The sequence below is a fragment of the Setaria italica genome, chromosome IX (assembly GCF_000263155.2).
Source record: "Setaria italica strain Yugu1 chromosome IX, Setaria_italica_v2.0, whole genome shotgun sequence".
Taxonomy (NCBI): Eukaryota; Viridiplantae; Streptophyta; class Magnoliopsida; order Poales; family Poaceae; genus Setaria; species Setaria italica.
Genome location: NC_028458.1, coordinates 10,339,313 through 10,358,247, shown reverse-complemented (window position 1 = coordinate 10,358,247; position 18,935 = coordinate 10,339,313). Strand labels below are relative to the sequence as shown.

Sequence of the window (18,935 nt, the reverse complement as noted above, 5' to 3'; positions counted from 1 at the left end):
CAAGCAGAGGATAGCAAACAATCATGCATTCAAAATGTACAGGTTGTCTAAGACCTGTTTTACAGATGACCAGAACGGGAGCAACAGTTAGAAAATAGACAAGTTCGGTAGTAAGACTAAACGAATGCCATCAAGAACAAAATGGAGAACAGATTTGCACCACATATCATAATTTGGGGGGAAAAATAGCGGCTTATGTTTGCTCTCTAATATGGGTGGCATGGATATTTCTTTTGCTGTATGAACACGAGACTCCCAGGTTAGAAGCAAGGCCTCTACTGACATGAGACTCCTGATGACAACTTCTACAGAAACTGTACGAATCAGACCTAGGTCAGACCTAGGAGAGGAACTTGGACGGGTTCTTGGAGCTAACCTGGAGTAGATCTTGAAGCTCAGACGAAGGTGGTGGCGGTCGCGAGGCCAGCGACAGAGATGAGGAAGAAGCCGGCTGTAACACCCCGTGTTAATGATAGCTTAAGAATAACATTAAGAAGTTAATGGTGAAGTTGGATTAGAGGAAGGTAATTTGAGCCAAAGTCAAATTTGAGCAAATTTGCAAATTGGAGTTTCAAATTTGGATAGATTTGGCTAAGATATGAAATGGAGACTCGAGAGTATTTAGAACTAAAAAGGGTGAAGCTTGGGATCTAATTCAAGTCCTAGACCTCTCGGAAATATAATCGAAGAAGGAATCAACAAAGTTACTATTTTCTGTCCGAAAATATGCGAATCTGGAAATCATAACGAGTACCCAACTTCGAAATGGGTTTCTGCATAAATTTTCATGTAAGGGGGTAAACATTTCTGAACATTAATGAAATATGGTCTTTAGACAAGCCGAGTAAGATGTTGTGGGCCAGAGAGAGTGGAGAATTCACATTTATACTGAAGTCCAAAGATGGCAGGTTGAGCTGATTTCAGCCGAGAAGACGCGAGAAATTTCTAAGTCTGAAAATGATGTTGAGTACATGACTTTGGAGCCAATTTCTGGAGAATTTTCCTTGTAAGTGAACAGATGTTTTTGGACATTAGTGAATTATGGACTATGGAGAAGGTAAATGAAATGTTGTTATCCAGAGAAAGTGGAAGGTTTGAATTTAAAATGGAGCCAAAAGTCAGCAAATGAGCAGATTTCGGGCTCCTTGCTGAAATAATTCTAAGTCTGAAAAACAGCATTGGTGAGCAATGTTTGGAGCCAAATTCAGAAAAATCTAGTGTAAAAGTTATATGGTTTCTTGTGCAAAATGGAATCCTTATTAGTTGTAGAGCACGAATGGTGAGTGGTTGGACTATATGGCATAAGTTTGGGCCACTGAAATTGGGTCGAAAGGAGGGTAAATGACCACACTTGAGGACTATCGAAACTGAATCGTGGAGGTTCGATTAACAGGAAATGTTGACAGGAACTTTGAGCTTCAAAATCTCGATCTTAGGGTGCTTATTTCGGTTGGAGGCCAATCTATCAATTGAAGTTCTTAGACTACTCTACAAGATTGCTTAAGGGATTTTCGAGAGATTGGATTCGAATTGGTCAATTTTGAGATCTGAAATTCGGAGTTAAAGAAGAAGAAGGAAGAGGGAAACGAGCAGAGCAGCAGAGACGTGCCGCCGCCGGCACTTCTGCTCGCCGGCCAGCACAACGGCCACGTCCGCGCTCACGCAGGCGTGCAGGTCGTCGAGGTGGCACGCATGCACGGTAAAAGTTCACATCACTACCACCCTGCCCTTATTCGTTTAACCCTCCGCCATCTTTGCTACTGCAAGTCGAACTCGGGCATGCAGTACCGCCGGCGGCCGTTTCACTCACGCCGCTGCTCCTCTTCGTGTTTCCACCCGCCCAAAGCTCCGTCAGCTCCTCCTCAACGCCCCACGCCGCTCCGTTCAGTAGTTCCTCGCCGTCGAGCTCTGAATCACCGCCGTACCGGTCCGCCCGCCGCCACCACCACCCTTTCGGTGAGCTCCTTCGTGCCGACCCTTTTTCCCTTCGATTGTTGGTCCTCGGAGAGTGGCTAGGTTGCGTAGAAGCCGTAGGTCGCGTCGGAGGTTGTCTTTGTGCCGCCGCCGGGCCTTGCGTCGGCCGGTCGCCGGCCATGGCGCCGCTGCTCGTGGGTAGCCCGGCACAGGCCACCTCCAGGAGGGCCGCCGCCGCCTGTGGGGAAGCCCCGGCTTGGGGATGCCCCCAGCCCGGCCACGCCGCCGGGGAGGCGCCGCCGGCGAGCCCCGCCCCCCTGCTGTTGCGCCCCTGTTTTGGCGCAGGGAGGAAGAAGCCCCTGGCGCTGGGGGCCCGTGCGCCAGGGAAGTTGTGAGGAGGAGGAGGGGGAAAAGCAGGCCGGTCGTTGATGCACTTGGGCCGTGATGCCAAGTTGCGGTAGGGGAGGCCCGTTAGTGCGTGGGCGCTCGTGGACCGTTAATCTTTGAGGAAGAGAGGGAGAGCCGGTGGGCTGATCGTCGGCTTGGGAAGGAAGTGGGCCATGAGGCCCAGGTGGGAGTGGAGAAGAGAAGGGGGGCCGGCCGGTGGATAAGAAGGGGGAAAGAAGGGGGAGCCGGCCCAAAAGGACCTGCCGCAAGGAGGCCCACGTGTCGGAGGTTGAGAGCTGACGGGTCACTTTTCGGCCCAAGGAGAGGTGCCGGCCGTGGGCCCCACTCGTCAGTAAAGAAGAAACGGAGGAGAGTAGGAGGCCGGGTGGGCCCTAGGTGGAAGTTATGGTGGGTAGAAGCAAGCTGGGTGAGAAAAGTTTGGGCCGGAGTTTTATGAATAAACCTTAGGTTTTTCTTTTATTAGATAAATAGATTAAATCCGGTTTACACCATTTAATTCACAGGAAATTCTAGAAGTGCCCAAAATTAGTGAAACCAATTTTATTAGGATTGTTTTATTTTCCCTTATGCATTAAAATTCTTAAACCCTAGGAAAAATAATAAAAATTTAGGTATTTATTTAATGCCTTTTTATTTAAGGTATTTAAATAAATGCTTAAACATTATTAAATGTATAAAACTTGAAAAATGCTTTATTATCCACAAATAACTATTAAGTCATAGGAAATAAGTTTTAAGATTAGAAAATTATTATAATGCTTTTAATAATAAAATAAAAGGTCTAAGGTAGGATTAGTAAAGGAAATAAATGGTGGGTTAATCTTTTCGGGTTTTTGTGTGTTGGCTTGCAACTTTATCATGATAAATTGTGTAGTCACTGTTGGCTTGCAACTTTATCATGAAGGAAAGTTGTATAGTCTTATATTCAAAAGTTTGCATCTCTAACTCCTGCATATGCTGAATCGTAGACGTCGAAATTCTTGAAGTGGGATTCGTGGAATACAGCTGGAGATGGACAGCGTTCGCGAAATGTTGAAGTGCCTCTTTTACTAAAGAGGTTTCCTGAAGAACTAACCTTTGTTGATCCCAGGCAAGCTCCGGTGCATTACACCTATTATTTTGAAGTCAATATTTCATGTGTCCAATATTGGTTATTGCTATATGTATGCACTAAGTCTAGGAGTTGCTTGAAACCCATTCTTGTGCATTATCATACCTTGTTTTAAGGACATCTTTGCCACTTGTTCAACCTTCAGTAGATAACCCAAGTCTAGAATTGCTTAGTTGCTTAAATACTTGGTTTACCAAACCTTAAGGCAAGTTTTAAGTCATACATATTAATCATGGAAAGATGACTTGGAAATTGAGAAGCGGACAGAAGCTAAGGATGTAGTTCTGTCTGCTAGATTAATTTGGTTAAGGCCCGATTCGTTGTCTTAACCTTTGGTCAAGTGATAATCATCTGATCACTTACTGGGTATGGGACCAGTAAAGCCCAGTAGGTTAGTAAACTCTCTGATCGGGAATACCTCGTACCCGCGCTTGACGTGCTGGAGATTGGCAGGGGCGTAGCCTGAAACTCACATGGTGATCGGGCCAGACGTGGGGTCCCATGTGGGGGTGCGTCCCTGGGTCCGGGTAGTCTTATTCCCAATCATTGATTTTGCTAATCGAAAAGTCGTTATGTACGACCTGGAGAGTTGTACATAACTGGTGATCAGGGTGCTCTCCTGCAGGATGTAATATGATCCGGATCGCCGCAATTATCGGTTATGAATGCACTTGATCACTGTTGAGCATCGTAGTGTAATCTCATGAATGCAATGTCTTACCAAATTAATTTGTTGTATGACTTAATTTCCTACTGTTTGCAAAGATATTTCTTTTTCATCATCTAGACTGCCTAGGTAATAACTTAATTAAAATAAAAGACAAAGTTAAGGTTCCACTTTTAGTAAGCTCTTTTGGCAAAATGTGAGTCAGCCAGTGCACTAAACAGCTGTCATGCAGTTCCAGAAAAGCTATTATATTGGTTAGACGGGTCAGACTTGCTGAATACTTCGTACTCAGGGGATCCTTTGTTGTTGTTTTCAGAAACCCAGCAGGGACCCACCGAAGAGGAAGCCCCGAAATCTAGGGTATCTTATGAGTCTCATGATACTCTAGAATAAACTTAGATGTTTAATTACTTACCCCGGACTGGTTTATATTTAACTCTTAGTAAGGGATTAACTCGCACTGTTAAGTTTTCTTCAATCTATGGTTGTAATATATCGTACCTTTAATATGTTTATAAAAATGTAATATTTGTTGATGCTATCCCATCGCGGATACTATCCTGATGTATGGCTATGAGACACGACGTGGATCTTTCGAGGAGTCCTAGGGACACTCGACGGACGACCGGACTTATACTGTTTTAAGTGCGCTTCGGATAATTGCTGCGTCGGCAACAATTAGGTGCATTTAAACAAGTTTAAGTTGGACGGTTCCACCACACCGGCGAGGGGCGAGCACGGCGGCAACGCGGAGCCTAAGGGGCTGGACTTCTGGAATTGGACAGCAACGCGGGGGGAGGCGCTGGTCGGGGGCCAGGCGGCCAGCGTGAACGGTGACATGTCGGGGTCGGGGAGGCAGGCGGCGGTGACCCCGAGGGGAGGAGCGGAGGACGACGCAAATGGGGCCTGGACGTCGGGACTCGGGGTCGAGCGAGCGGCGCGTGGCGGCGTCTCCATCGCCGCCGTGCGGAGCGACGGCGGCGAGCCGCAGGGAGGCGGAGGGAAGCGGAGCGGCGCGAAGGGAGGCGGAGGCGGCGCGTCGCGAGAGGGAGGACGGGGAGGACGCGCCCTACGTTCGAAGGTGGGATAGGTTTGCCCCGTGGAAAACGGGTGGGTTGAGTGGGGGAGCCCATTCGTGTGGGCTTCCAAATGCCGAAATTTTTTGGCCCGTGCCGCAATTTCACGGGGAGCGCCGGGCCGGGGAAAAGGCCGGGATCGGGGGGATTTTGGGCTTCCAGATTAGCCCTTATAGAGCTCGATTCGGTCGTGGTTAGATATGCTGCCGGGGAGTACTTGGGCCTGGCCAATTTTACTCAATATCCCCTTTTCTGGGCCTAAATCCTCGAAGCCCCCTCTCTCCTGCACGTTTTGTGCCCCAAGAAAGAGCCCGCGAATGATTTGCGGTCTGCTGCAGCCTCCAACCGACGACGTACGAGCTCGTGCAGCGGCACTGCGACAGAGAGTGAAAGTGCAACAGCACCACGCACGCTCTCCAGCCGGACCCTCGGAACAGCACACATGTGGCATTACCGGCATGTGGTCGCCTGGCGCCTTGCCAGCATCCTGCCCGGAAGTGTGCTGTGCGTTCTGGTCTCTGGTCTCGCACCCTCGCCTTTGCCCTTTGGAAACCCGAGCGCCTGCGGCACTGCTGGACTCCCTCCTGGCCTCTATCCTGCCCCTGCTGGCCGGCCTGCCTGCCCGCACCCGCTTGCCGCCCACTAGCACCGCACCGCGCCACCGCGAGCCTGCGCGACGCATGGCCAACCAACCACTTGCCCGGCCAACCTGACCCTGCCCTGCTCCTCCGCATCCCACGCCTTTCCACGCACACGTCTTTGTTGACCGGACGACGGGACGAGTGTGCCGTGTGCGTGGGGCAGCTCTTACAGTGCCCATCCATGCGGGTACTGCACTGGGGCGCCACAGTAGTCGAGTCGGTCGGATCTCTCTGCCGTCTGCACACTGCCCGGGCCAGCCGGCCAGGGGGGCCAGGTTTTGCTGCCGTAGGCCGTAGCAGGCTAGCAGCAGCATGCACGGGTCACTGGCGCCCCTCGGGGCGTCGACGACGACTAGTGCTGCAACTGTTTGTGTCGCACAGGCATACAGTAGCAGCATGTTTCCCAGCCAGGCCAAGGGGCCACCAAAAAATCGTCGGTACCACTGGACGCGATCCGCGGGCGCGCCAGTGCCGACCCGCACACTTGGGTCTCGCGAAGTACGTTACCAAGTAAAAGTACGCGTCCCAGGTAGTGTACCATGTGTACGTACGAGGTCGTGAGGGCTGTCTATGTTGGGTATGCATATCATAGGTATCAGACCTCGTGCAAAATTCAGCAGCAGAAGGGCCAATGGTTTGTACAGCCACAGTTTGGAAACTGCGAGTGCCGCAACGTATGTGTGTACACTGATGTTTCGTTACGTTCCACATGATGCCACGCTTCCTCGCTGAACTATGGCCAATGTCTGACAGATGAAATAAAGAGCAGTGTGTATGGCAAAGCTATAGGCTCCATTTGGTAGAACTTTACCTGAAAACAGCTTCCCCCCGGCTCCTACCCTGTCCTCGCATTTAGCGGTACCAAAATGCCCCCGGAATTCACCTAATTTTCACCCCAAAATGCCACCTAGCCTCCCCACTCACCTGGCCCTATGGCGCGCACGGCCGGACACCTGCAGCTGTGGCGGAGCAGCGGCCGGGCAACTGTAGCGGCGGAGCAAAGCCGGGGCCGGAGGGCGTGGCCGGGGATCACCGGCGGTGCGCAGAGCAGCAGTAAGGGCGGTGCGTGGAGCAGCAGCAACGGCGGAGCGCTCGCGCAGGTAGCTGCCTATGCGGCCCGGCGGCGAGGGAATGGGGCGGTGTGGGACCAGCGCCGCGGATGCCGAACGGGACCTGCGCGGGGGAGATACCTGTTCTTCGCGAGGAAAGAGACGACGGCGTGTGTTAGCTGTTTGCTGGCCGTATGGATAAGGCAGGGACAGGGACTGATGATGACCGATGATGCTTCAAGATGGGTTGGCGATAACAGCTTTGATGGGCCTAACGCTATGGGCCTCTAACGGTGCTATAGGATAATTAAAAAGGAATTAAAAACAGGATTAATTTATAGTTATACTCATTAGTCTATTTAATAATCTTTTCATTTTATATGAAATCGTATTATTAAGGAAAAAACTAAAGAGTCATCTGTACGACCAAATCAAATAGATAAGAGCACATTGATCATTTAACATGTTCTATTTATAAATTGAAAATAGGAGTCTTCAAAACGACTTCAGCTCCATCAGCCGGAGCTGTTTTAGTACACTCCGCCTAAAAAGTCGTGACATGCATGTCTAGCATCCGGTGTGGATTAGTTTGGCAGCCACAGAGATACATACACCCGGGTGTCGATAATTCCAAACAAAGCAGTATCCTGTAACATACAGCAAAGTTGCTTGCATCTAGCTGATCGATTGTTGGAGCCTTGGAGGAATCCCTCTGCTATACGCCGTGGCTTCCTGCGCCGAAGTACGAACGAGACGCATGCACATAGACGCCACAGTGTACGCTAGGCCCGGGCCCGGGTCCCAGTCTGTTGGCATTTGCGCCGTGTCCTTTCCCCCGCGTTTAATAAGCAAGTGCTGTTTTGGATGGTGTGGAACGGGTTTGGTTGGATTGGGTTTATCCCACTTTTATGGGTTGGGTTCAACCTATCTCGTGTTTGATAAAAGGGATGGATTTTATGAGTTAGGTTCAACCTATCTCATGTTTGGATGAGAGGGATGGGTTCCTCTTTTGTTTGGTTGAATAGGTTGAGAGGGATGGAATGGATGCCATTTTAACACCGTTAGCAACGGGTCCCACCTGTCAGCTACAGGGCCTATCTGTCATCTTTTTTTTTACCTCACCTTATCTCCTTCATCCTTCCTCCACTCGCGCCCGGGGTGAGGAGGGCGGGCGGCTGGTTCCATGCGCAGGAGAGCGGGACCGGCGACACTAGTGGGCACTACTACTTCTTGGGCGGCAGCGGCGGCGGGGATGGATTCTCGCGCGTTTTGGAGGAGGCTTCGGCGCCGGCGGAGGACGCTCCGACCACAGCGGGGAGGGAGTCGCCCCTAGCGGCCGCTGCTGTGGCGTCGATGATGGCCGCGAGGATCACGCCCGCGTTGCTATTCGTCACGGTGGTGCTTGCCGTGATGCTGCTCGTCTCGGGCTTGCTCCACGTGCTTCGCCGTCTCTTCCTCAAGAGTCAAGACCCACCACGCGCAGCACCGGCGGCATGGAGCGCCGGCTGCAGCACCTCTTCTTCCCGGGCCACGAGGATGGGGCCGGCGGCGGCGGGCTCGGCCAGGCCGCCATCGACGTGCTGCTGGAGTTCACGTATACCGAGCTGTCTGGCGCCGCATCCGCTGCCGCCGCGGCCAACAGGAAGGGGAAGGAGAAGGCGGCCCGGTCATTCGACTGCTCCGTCTGCCTCTCCAAGTTCACCGACCACAGCTGCCTTCGCCTGTTCCCGGCCTACGCCGTCTGCCTTTTTGAGTTCGCCAATCACGACTCGCCTGCACGCACAAACGGAGAGCCATGATGTTGATGTGGGTCGAGTGCGTCCGCTCATTTTGGGGTGGATGCATTCGACCCGCATCTAGGAGGAAGCATGTGTTTGGTTTTGGGACGATGTGGGTTGGGTTGGAGCCGATCCCTTTTGTGGGTTGGGGTCAACCCATCTCGTGTTTGGATGAGAGGGATGGAGAGGGACGGGTTCGTTCCAGTTTTTTATTTGGTTGAATGGCTGAGAGGGATGGGATGGATACCATTTTAACACTGTTAACAATGGACCCACCTGTCAACTGCGGGCCCACCTGTCATCCTCTTTTATTTTTTCCCACGTTATCTTCTTCCTCCCTGCCCCGGCGCCGCCTGGTTCCTCCTTCCCGCCTCGACGTCGGGCGCCTCCTCCCTAGCCACCTCTGCGCCGACTGCCGCCTTCCCGGGCACCTCCGTGTCGCTCCCACGCCGGCTCCTGCCTCCTCCCCACTCGGCATCGGGCGCCTCCTCCGCGCCGTCCCGGCGCTGGCCGCCGCTTCCTTCCCGCTAGCCGCCCCCACGCTAGGTCGGCTCCTCCCGCGCACGAACGAACACGCGCGCGGACGGACGCACACGGCGTCCGTGCGGGTCGAGTACGTCCGCTCGTTTTGGGCGGACGCATTCGACTCGCATATACGGGAAATATTCCTTAGAGGGACGAACCTAACCCACTCCATTTCCAACAAAACGCAGGATAATGGGGTCGAACCTGTTCCAACCCACATCGACCCGGTAACCAAACACACCCGAATATTCCCTCGTGGGTCCAACCCAACCCAAATACATTTTCAACTAAACGGGGGCCCATAGAGTCGAACCCGTTCCAACCCAACTCCACCCCCAAACCAAACACACAACTCTAAGTATAATCCAGGAACTGAACGCGACCGTCCGATCGCGAGAGTCCCACCGCAAACCTGCGATGAAACGCCACCCGGCCCTCTCTCTTGCATGCTCTCTTTGATCTGCCACTGCACACGCTCACTGGTACACACGGACCCTGGTCACGTAGGCCCGTACGACCCGGTGGCCCATGCGGCCCATGCCCATATGTCCCGCCGTTCCTCTGCCGGCCTGTGCATTGACCCGTACGCGTACGACGACGTCCATGGCCCTCTGCACTTCGGTCTGGTGTACATCGTGTCCATGCATCTGTCGTTGGTTTGTGGCTTTGCAGACATGCTGACAAACGCACTCCCCGTTGTTCTTGGAGCCGATGGCATCGTGTGCCAGTCTAGCTAGCCTATTGATCAGTCAGCCTTTGACCACAATAAAATGTTTCACCAAAATGTTTTTTTCGAAGATTTATAAACTCTTTAGTCATAGCATGCCTCGTAAAGGTGACCTACCCTCCCTACCCCCTTTCACTATACCCCACCCAGAGCCAGAATAGCAAGTACACCACGCACGCATATGCACCAAATGGCTTCCTCTCTCTTCTCCTCGCTCTCGCTCGTCCTCCTGCTCGTGCTCCAACTCCAAGCCGCCACCACCGCGCAGCCAGCGCCGCAGCTGCCGAGGTCGGAGCTGGCGGCCGTCTTCCGGGTGATGGTAGACCTCCTGGGCGACCCGTCGTGGCCGCAGCTCCACCCGCGGCCCTGCACCGACACGCCGTGGCCGGGGCTCCAGTGCGAGCTGGCCCCCGACGACGCGCGCGTGCTCCGCGCCACGCGGCTCCACTTCGGGCCCGACGTCGCCACCCCGCCCTGCAGGCCCGGTGCCAGGCTCGACGCCGCCTCGCTGCGCGGCCTGCCACACCTCAAGGCGCTCTCCCTCTTCGGCTGCTTCGTCGCCGGCGGTGAGGATGCCGCCGCCGCCGTCGACCTGCCGCCGGCGCTGTTGGCGGGCGCGTCGGCGTCCCTCGAGCAGATCGTGCTCAAGTCCAACCCCGGCCTGAGGGGCCCCATTCCCGCGACGCTGGGCGGCCTGCGGAGCCTCCGCGTGCTCAGCCTGTCGCAGAACGGGTTCCGCGGCCGGATCCCCAGGGAGCTCGGCGGCCTCGCCGCGCTGCAGCAGCTCGACCTCAGCTACAACAACATCACCGGCGAGGTAAACGAACAAGCATTGCCTTGCCTGAAACAAAAATATTGTCACGTTGTCATGTGGTAAACGTCTGTTCGTTACGCGCGGGCCCATGCGTCAGCAGATACCCGAGGAGATCGGAGGGATGGCGAGCCTGACGATCCTGGACCTGAGCTGGAACGGCATCGGCGGCGGCATGCCGGCGGCGGTGGGGAAGCTGCGGAGGCTGCAGAAGGCGGACCTGAGCTACAATCGCCTCGCCGGCCGCGTGCCGCCGGAGGTGGGGTCGCTGCGGGAGCTGGTGTTCCTGGACCTGAGCCACAACGGGCTGGCGGGCCCGCTGCCGGGCTCGCTGTCCGGCCTGTCCAAGCTGCAGTACCTGCTGCTGCAGGACAACCCGCTGGGCACGGCGGTGCCGGGCGACGTGGTCGGCGTGCTGCGGCGGCTGCAGGTGCTGGGTCTGTCCGGGTGCGGCCTCACAGGCCCCATCCCGCGGGCCGCGTTCGCCTCGCTGGGCAGCCTGACGGCGCTGTCGCTGGACCGGAACCGGCTGGACGGGCCGATCCCGGCGACCCTGGCGGCGCTGCCGCACCTGGGCCAGCTGAACCTGAGCCAGAACCGGCTGGCCGGGGAGATCGCGCTGCCGGGGGACTTCGTGGCGCGGCTCGGCCGGCGGCTCGACGTGCGGGGCAACGACGAGCTCTGCGTCGGCAGGGGCCTGCAGGGGAGCGGCTACCTGGCGGCGCCGCCGTGCGCGGACAGGCGCGACGGCGAGGGATCACTGGAGAGATCCGCGGCGGCGGCGGCCGGTGGCGGGCGACGGGGTTACGGTTACGGGTCCGTCTGCGTGTTGGCGTGTCACGTTTTTGTGTCGTCTCTGGTGTTCCGTTGGTTGTGACGTGATGTAACTTCGGTCGCTCTCCTGCGTGATTGTGCGTGTGCAGAACGGCTAACCGGATTGGACATGTGTTCCTTGGCACGTAGCTGACCTTAGTCCAACTTAGGAGTATTAAATATAAGGTAATTACAAAACTAAGGGGGTGTTTGGGAAACACCTGTTAAAGTTTAGCACCTCGTATCCAAACAGCCCCTAAGTGCAAAGATAGAGTCTAATTCGCGAGACGAATCTATTAAGCCTAATTAGTCCATGATTTGATAATGTGATGCTACAGTAACCATTTGCTAATGATGGATTAATTAAGCTTAATAGATTCATCTCGCGAATTAGCACAAGATTTTGCAATTAGTTTTATAATTAGCTCATGTTTAGTCCTCGTAATTAGCATCCGAACATCCGACGTGACACTGCTAAAGTTTAGCACATAGTATCCAAACACCCCTTAATAATCTGCCTAGTCATTTTGACAGATTTTGATCTTGATCTTATGTCAAATTTTCGGCCTCGCAAGACAGATACAAAACGGTGCTGCATTTCACTACTCATTGCCATTCATAATGACAGTCACATAGTAGCTTACATTTATAAAGATATCATAAACTTATCTAAAGTGTAACTATAGTCAAAATACAATACTCCTTCCTTCTGATAGCAAACTGGCTGAGCGTAGCTTGACTGGTACCTTTAGGTGGAACCTTGAAAATAAATTCCTTCTAATCTGAATAACTTCACTTCCAACAACCTAATTGATTGAAAAAAGAAAATAAACACAAGTTACATTAGCGTTCCCTCCATTCCAAATTGTAGGTCGTTTTTGACTTTTATAGATTGATAGATATTACGTTTTAGCTTTTTTAATTTATAAATATTATTATGTATCTAGATACGTAATATCTATGAATCTGAAAAATCAAAACGACCTGTAATTTGGAACGAGGGAGTACATGACATGGGTAAGATTTTTAAATAGAGTGGGAAGCAGACAGAAGGAGATTAGAGAAGAAGGTAATTAGCTTTGAACCCAGTTATATTAAAAAAAAGAAAACTTTGAACCAAACAATCATCGGTCTTCCGGGTTCCATTCGGATTTGCGAAAAAAAGTTAGTAGAGTACAGAAAGAGAGCATAAACCCCTGCATCCCTGTGCTCTCGCAGTCGCAGGCACCGCTCCCCTAGGCCTGTCCTCACCGTCCCTTGGCTCTCTCTCCTCGCCGCTGCCGCCCCCATTTCTCCACCGCCGCCACCCGCATTCCCGCACCACCGCCGCCCGCATTCCACCGAGCCCACCCTTTCTCCTCGCAACACAACAGCGTAAAACTAAACGCCGCCTCTCCGCACCTAGGCCGAAGCCGCAATCCCCCGAGCGGGCTAGCCCCAATGGCGGCCGCCTTGTAGTTGCGTGCCGCGGCTTTCGCCGCTACAGCACCGGTGGGGTCCTCTAGCCTCGGATCTGACTGAGACAAGGCTAGCGCGCTCGAAGCTTTGCTGGCATTGGAGCGGTTTCCCGTTCCGGCAGCGGGGTGGAGGTAGCTCGTTGCTGCGGCACGACGGCCAGGTTCGGCGTGGTGCGCTCCTCAATCCTCCGCTTTTAACTCTCACCTGGTTTCTAACACAGGTGTACCGTGTACATGTACTGAACTCTGTTTTTTGTGTGCAGAGGAATTTGGCTTCACAGAGCGCCGCGGCATCCAAGCCCTGCCCATAAGACCGTAAGAATTTGACACGCCTTCTCAGTAATTGGTTCGAAAATGATGCTTGAGGATGCATATACATAGTAAACACTTCCATTGGATCTTGTTTTCAGAGGAATCTGTGAATTGACTCCACTTAGTTAGGTTTGATTTTGATAACTCTAGTTGAATTGAATATGATTAGTGTGGCATACTAGAATGTAGAATCAGATATGAATTGGAAGCGGGGAGTATGAAAGCTGCATCATTCTGGAGAGAAGTATTGATTTCAGCTTATAGCACTAAAGCAGATGGCCAGAATGCCAGATGCTTGCAGGTGGGGTTTAGCACTACAGCAGATCCAAAGCCTAGTATGGTTAAAATACGGCTTGGTTTTAGTTGTGTTAAAGGTGAAAGGATCTCAGTTGACGACCAAGGTCCTGGTAGCCAATATCAAGGTCAAATGTATAAATATGAATTCGACCTATGAGGTGTCAACGTAAAAGTACAATGAGATGGAAATTGACCCATCCATTCATCTCAAACCCAAATGGTGAGGCTTTGAAGTCTGTCAACATGTTGATATGCCAGGCATTATGTAGGTAGCTAGCCATAGCAAAAAATAGAGACTTACTGCCAGAGCATGCATGATATGCTCTTGTGCTCGTGATTCCCTTTTTTTCTTATTAATTAAGTTTGTTTTGTTATCTAGATAACTACATGTAAATTTTCCAAAGGTCAGAAAAGGTAATGATGTCACCTTATCAACATAGTATTTTGACTTGCTTATATAAACCTGACTGCAGGATAAGGCTATTGATGTGCTAAAATTGTGCAGAAATGTTTGAAATTGTTAAGGGATATCTATTGTCATGCTTACCACATTCTTTTGATAGTAAACATGGTGCTTCATTCTGAGAGACTAAAAAATACTGTCTGATTGTCTTTGTTTTTTTTTACTCATATCATTTGATATCAGTATAACTTTTGTGAAAGTTCAGATAAGGGAATAGAATAATACATTAAAATAAATTTATGCAGTTTGCCCATAGTGACTTCCTTTAGTTCAGAAAACTTCATTTGAATCTGATTAAGGCTGTGGAGGACATGTGAATTCTCTTTGCGAAGGTAGAAAGAAGTGATTGATCATAAAGTAAAAACTAGAAACTAATGGTCTTGCACAGGTTTACTGTATTTATAATTGGATTTTCCTTCAAGTGCATATCCACTCCTTATCATTACTTCAGAACTTAGATACCAATTCCGTAGAAAAAAACAGTCATACCTCAACCAACAGCATTCACTTACTTATGCCCCAGTGGTCACCTAGGAATTATTTTGGGCTTCTGGCTACCCCTACTAGCATTTTCTTACTTTGCAATCACCTAGACTTAATGATTTCATAATTCATATGCTAACTCTAAGCTCAAAGTCACAATACAAAAGTGATAAGGTGAGTACAGAAGATATGAAAGAAAGGTAAAAGAAAAGGTCTGGTGGGTCCAGACTCCAGAGATCTTATTTTTAGCTACTTTCAGTTCATAACCGTCATATTATCTTAGATTTTGTTAGGTATTTATGAATAGGATCCTTTGCACAATGTACTCATAGTTCCATCATAACAAAATATCATAACATAGGATTTGCTGTGGTGCATTGACTTATAACTGTAAGATCTGAATAACAATTCAGGGCTGTATGTGCAATTCTGCATGCCCTTTGATTTATTCAAAGGTATCATGAATTTTGTTTCAATGTGCATTTGCCTCATTATCTACTTCATACCTGTCCCAACTCCCAAATCTTCTCCCACCTGGCCTTAGATTATGGGTTTACTATCTTTCTAGTGATGAATCATGAATGCGTTTGTATAATAAAACACAAAACTGTACTGTAAAATAAAGAGCAGCCCTGTCCTGTTCTTTTGTCCTTAATCATCTAGGAAAATTACACTAATTGTCCTATGAATATACATAACATAAGCTGCTTGACTCGTCCTCTCTCTCCTTGCAATTCCACGGTATTTTATACCTTATCATCCACAGCTTACTGTCACATTGCAGAATATGGCTTCCAAGATTCAGCGCTTGTCCTCCTTCATTGCCATTACAGTTTTTGCTTCACTCCTTCATCCTTGTGTGTCTATTGAGTTCCGCCATGAGCTCTCCAGCTGGACCACTGGCATTGCTACGTGGTATGGTGATCCTAATGGTGCCGGAAGTGAAGGTAATAGTCACTCATGAAAGAATATCTGTCATCTCAACAATCACCATATAATAGCTCTGCTCAGACCGGTGTGTGGCTTCGATAGTTGTTCTGATGCATGTTTGTGTCAATGACACCCTTTGTAGGTGGTGCATGTGGGTACCAGTATGCTGTCGACCAACCCCCATTCTCGTCCTTGATTGCTGCTGGCAGCCCTTTCATCTACGACTCTGGAAATGGATGTGGTTCTTGCTACCAGGTGCGTGCACTCCTTTGTGATTGAGGCGATCGCATGCTTGCGCTTCTGCCATTTTACATCTGGAAATGCTGATTCATCAGGTGGTATGCTCTGGCAATCAAGCTTGCTCTGGTTACCCTGTGACTGTTGTCATCACTGACCAGGGCCCTGGTGGGGGTCCATGCCTGAGCCAAGCAAGTGATGGCATGTGCCTAAACGAGGGCGCCCACTTCGACATGAGTGGGACGGCGTTTGGTGCCATGGCAAAGCCTGGAATGGCCGATCAGCTCCGTGCCGCTGGCATCCTACAAATCCAATACACTCGGTATGCCGTTCATTCAGGACATGGCTGCTTGCAACCAACTGTCGTCCTCGACTAATTTGTGTCGACCTTGCCATGACCCATGCGCATATGGATGTACAGGGTGCAGTGTGAATGGCCTGGAGTGGATGTAACCTTCTCTGTGGACACCGGTTCGAACCCGAACTATCTTGCCGTGCTCATCGAGTATGAGGACACTGAAAGTGACCTATCGGGCGTCGATATCATGCAGAGCTCGACGGGGCAGTGGGTGCCGATGCAGCATTCGTGGGGTGCAGTGTGGAGGCTCAACTCTGGCTCCGCCCTCCAGGGCCCGTTCCATATCCGACTGACTTTCAGCTCAGGCAGGGTGCTCATCGCCAGCAACGCCATACCTGCAGGGTGGAACGCCGGCGTGTCGTACCGGTCAGGAGGCGTGGCGGTGACGAGGGCCAGGCCCAGGAGTGCTGGATGCCGGGGCTACAAGGCAGCAGGAGCATTTGGCGATTTGGTGTATCACCTTCTCCTGTTGTTTGTGATGTTAGCGTTGTGAATTAGTATGTTGCAAAATGCAGCTTTGGTAGTTTTGGGATGCAGATTAGGACTACCTAGATGGACAGAGTTGTGTGTTTTGATATTTTTCTTGTAGCTGAGGCCTAAGAGGATGGATAAGCAACTATTCTGGTTGGACAGTGCCCATTCATGTAAATACGCGTTTCATGAAACTGACTGGGTTTTTTTTTTTTTTGATAAATGAAACTGACTGGGTTAGTTGAGCAACTTTGTCCCTATTTCCTAAAGGGTCAAGAAGGATAGTTTTGCTATGGATTTGTATTTGCTTTTCAGGTATTTGCTATGGATCGGATGCCACGTCCTCACGATGACGCCATAAAGGTTTTTTAATTGAAACCGCTTTTCTAAGGTGAATATTACTGGAAATTCTTTTGGATGTGGCACTTAAGTAGGCACTAGGTTTGAAATGTGAAATGAACCGTTCACAACCTGTGGAAGTAAAGCGAAACAAATTTAGAAAATAAAGTGCGCCATGATTGGATTTGCTTGGCAGGTCAGGACAAGAATAAATGAATAATGCTGCCGACTTGCCGTCCTTTTTACTCGTCTCTTTATCTTAGCTATCGTGTAAGCTTAGAGGCAACCGTAATGAACAATCCCATAATAGCTCTCTCGAATTCTCTTCCTCGATGTTGAATTTTCGGGTGGTCGGTGGTGACGTGGCTTCCCCCTGACATGACTGATACTGAAAGAGAAAGACTATGGCCTTGTTTAGTTGGGGAATTTGGGAGGTGCCAAATTACTGTTACAGCACTGTAGCACACTGTAGCGTTTCGTTTGTATTTGTGAATTATTGTCCAAATATTGACTAATTAGGCTCAAAAGATTCGTCTCGCAAAGTACAACAAAACTGTGCAATTAGTTTTTAATTTCATCTACATTTAGTACTCCATGCATGTACCGCAAGTTTGATGTGATGGAGAATCTTCTTTTTGCATAGTGTCAAAGTTGGGAGTTGGGAGTAACTAAACATGGCCTATGATGGTTATGCATCATCACCTGCAATCCGAGCCATTCCGAGGTACTAGTAATGTGAGTCGCTTTCCTTTCCAATTGCCATGTCTGGACTTTTCCAGCATAAACCCTGTTCCCCCTCCCTCGCTCGACCTCCAGTCTCCGCTCCCCGCCACCCCCATCGCTCGCTCCTCTGCTCCTCCTCGCGCCGCGGCGGCCGCCCCGCCGCCGCCACCCACATTCAACGAAATCCACCTCTACTCGGGATACAACACGTGCCATCGCAGCCGCTTCTCCACTTCCCGGTCCGGACCCCCAAGTGCCAAGCCCCCAGGCCCCGGCGCCGACCGCCTCGTCGCTGCGTGCAACGCGTCCCCGGCCCCGGGCGGCGGGAATCCGCAGGCCGGCTCTAGCTAGGTCCGCCGCTGGTACAGCTAGCGCGCTCGAGCCTCGAGGCTCGCCTTTTGCTGGATTCGTCCCTGACCTTTGCCGGCATTTGGTGCCCGCTGCAGGCAGCGGCGCCGGCGAGGAGCGTGCGTGTTGCTGCGGTGGGGGACGGCGGCCGCTCGGGCTGGTGGCGTGCGCGTGGCCGCGTCCGGGCGTTGCAGCTTCGTGCTCTACACTGCTTTTGACTGTTAGTATCTACAGCCTACAGGTAATTCTCCTCTGTTGTTGTTGCTGCTGCATATTTTATACGTGTTCTTATATTGAGTTGGGGATAGTAGTTAATTCAGAACACGGCCGCTTCAAGGCCGGCGGGTAACACTTTTGGAATTCTCTGCGTCATCTCAGCTATTGTCGTCTTTAACCGCTTTTCAAAATGAAGTATTCAAGTTCCACTGTATCAGATATTCAGATATGACTTGCGGACTTGTAACTTGTAAGTAGGCAGTATGGGATCCTGACCATTCCTGGGACAAATTGTGCATTCAGCTGATAAAAGATGCTTGTACGTGGCATCTACAGATCCAAAGCCACCGCATAGTTTGCTCTCTAAACTGCATCTACAGATGCAATCCTGAACGAATCTAGTCTCATACCTACTTGGTTTGAAAATACATCATTGGCAACTCAAAATTCTCCCAAATTTACTCCCAGTTGGCAATTGGCATGCTGTTTGGTCATGATTTGACCGATGCATTCTAGATTAAAATGCACTGCCAAATCCTGTAACTCCTCTCCCCAAGGAGAGCAGCTGACTGTTCTTGATCATCTATGTCCTTATGCAAACTGTCCATCACACAGTGAAAATAGCGCTTCTATTATCTTTCCTCGAGCTAAAGTTTAGTACGTGTCACGTCGAATATTCGGAGGCTAATTAGGAGAACTAAATATGAGTTAATTGTAAAACTAATTGCACAGATGGAGGCTAAACGGCGAGACGAATCTATTAAGCCTAATAATCCATCAA

The 18,935-nt window shown here is 50.8% G+C and overlaps 2 protein-coding genes across 2 annotated transcripts in view; both read left to right on the top strand.

The window, feature by feature from the left end:
• The first annotated feature begins 10,072 nt into the window (after positions 1 to 10,072).
• LOC101779743 (protein TOO MANY MOUTHS) lies at positions 10,073 to 11,594 on the top strand. The gene is made up of 2 exons (XM_012842637.2): positions 10,073 to 10,713; positions 10,811 to 11,594. Exons 1-2 carry the CDS (start codon positions 10,078 to 10,080, stop codon positions 11,582 to 11,584), a joined length of 1,410 nt encoding a protein of 469 aa, XP_012698091.2. The 5' UTR covers positions 10,073 to 10,077; the 3' UTR covers positions 11,585 to 11,594.
• A 1,127-nt stretch (positions 11,595 to 12,721) lies between these two features.
• LOC101784565 overlaps positions 12,722 to 18,935 on the top strand; it is a 7,756-nt gene continuing 1,542 nt past the window's right edge. Inside the window, exons 1-8 of the mRNA XM_022829659.1 lie at positions 12,722 to 13,148; positions 13,241 to 13,292; positions 15,317 to 15,479; positions 15,605 to 15,717; positions 15,798 to 16,021; positions 16,121 to 16,547; positions 16,647 to 16,701; positions 18,037 to 18,179. Of these exons, the coding sequence (XP_022685394.1) occupies positions 15,320 to 15,479; positions 15,605 to 15,717; positions 15,798 to 16,021; positions 16,121 to 16,547; positions 16,647 to 16,701; positions 18,037 to 18,179 (1,122 nt within the window). The 5' untranslated portion in view covers positions 12,722 to 13,148; positions 13,241 to 13,292; positions 15,317 to 15,319. The remainder of the gene's footprint in view (positions 13,149 to 13,240; positions 13,293 to 15,316; positions 15,480 to 15,604; positions 15,718 to 15,797; positions 16,022 to 16,120; positions 16,548 to 16,646; positions 16,702 to 18,036; positions 18,180 to 18,935) is intronic.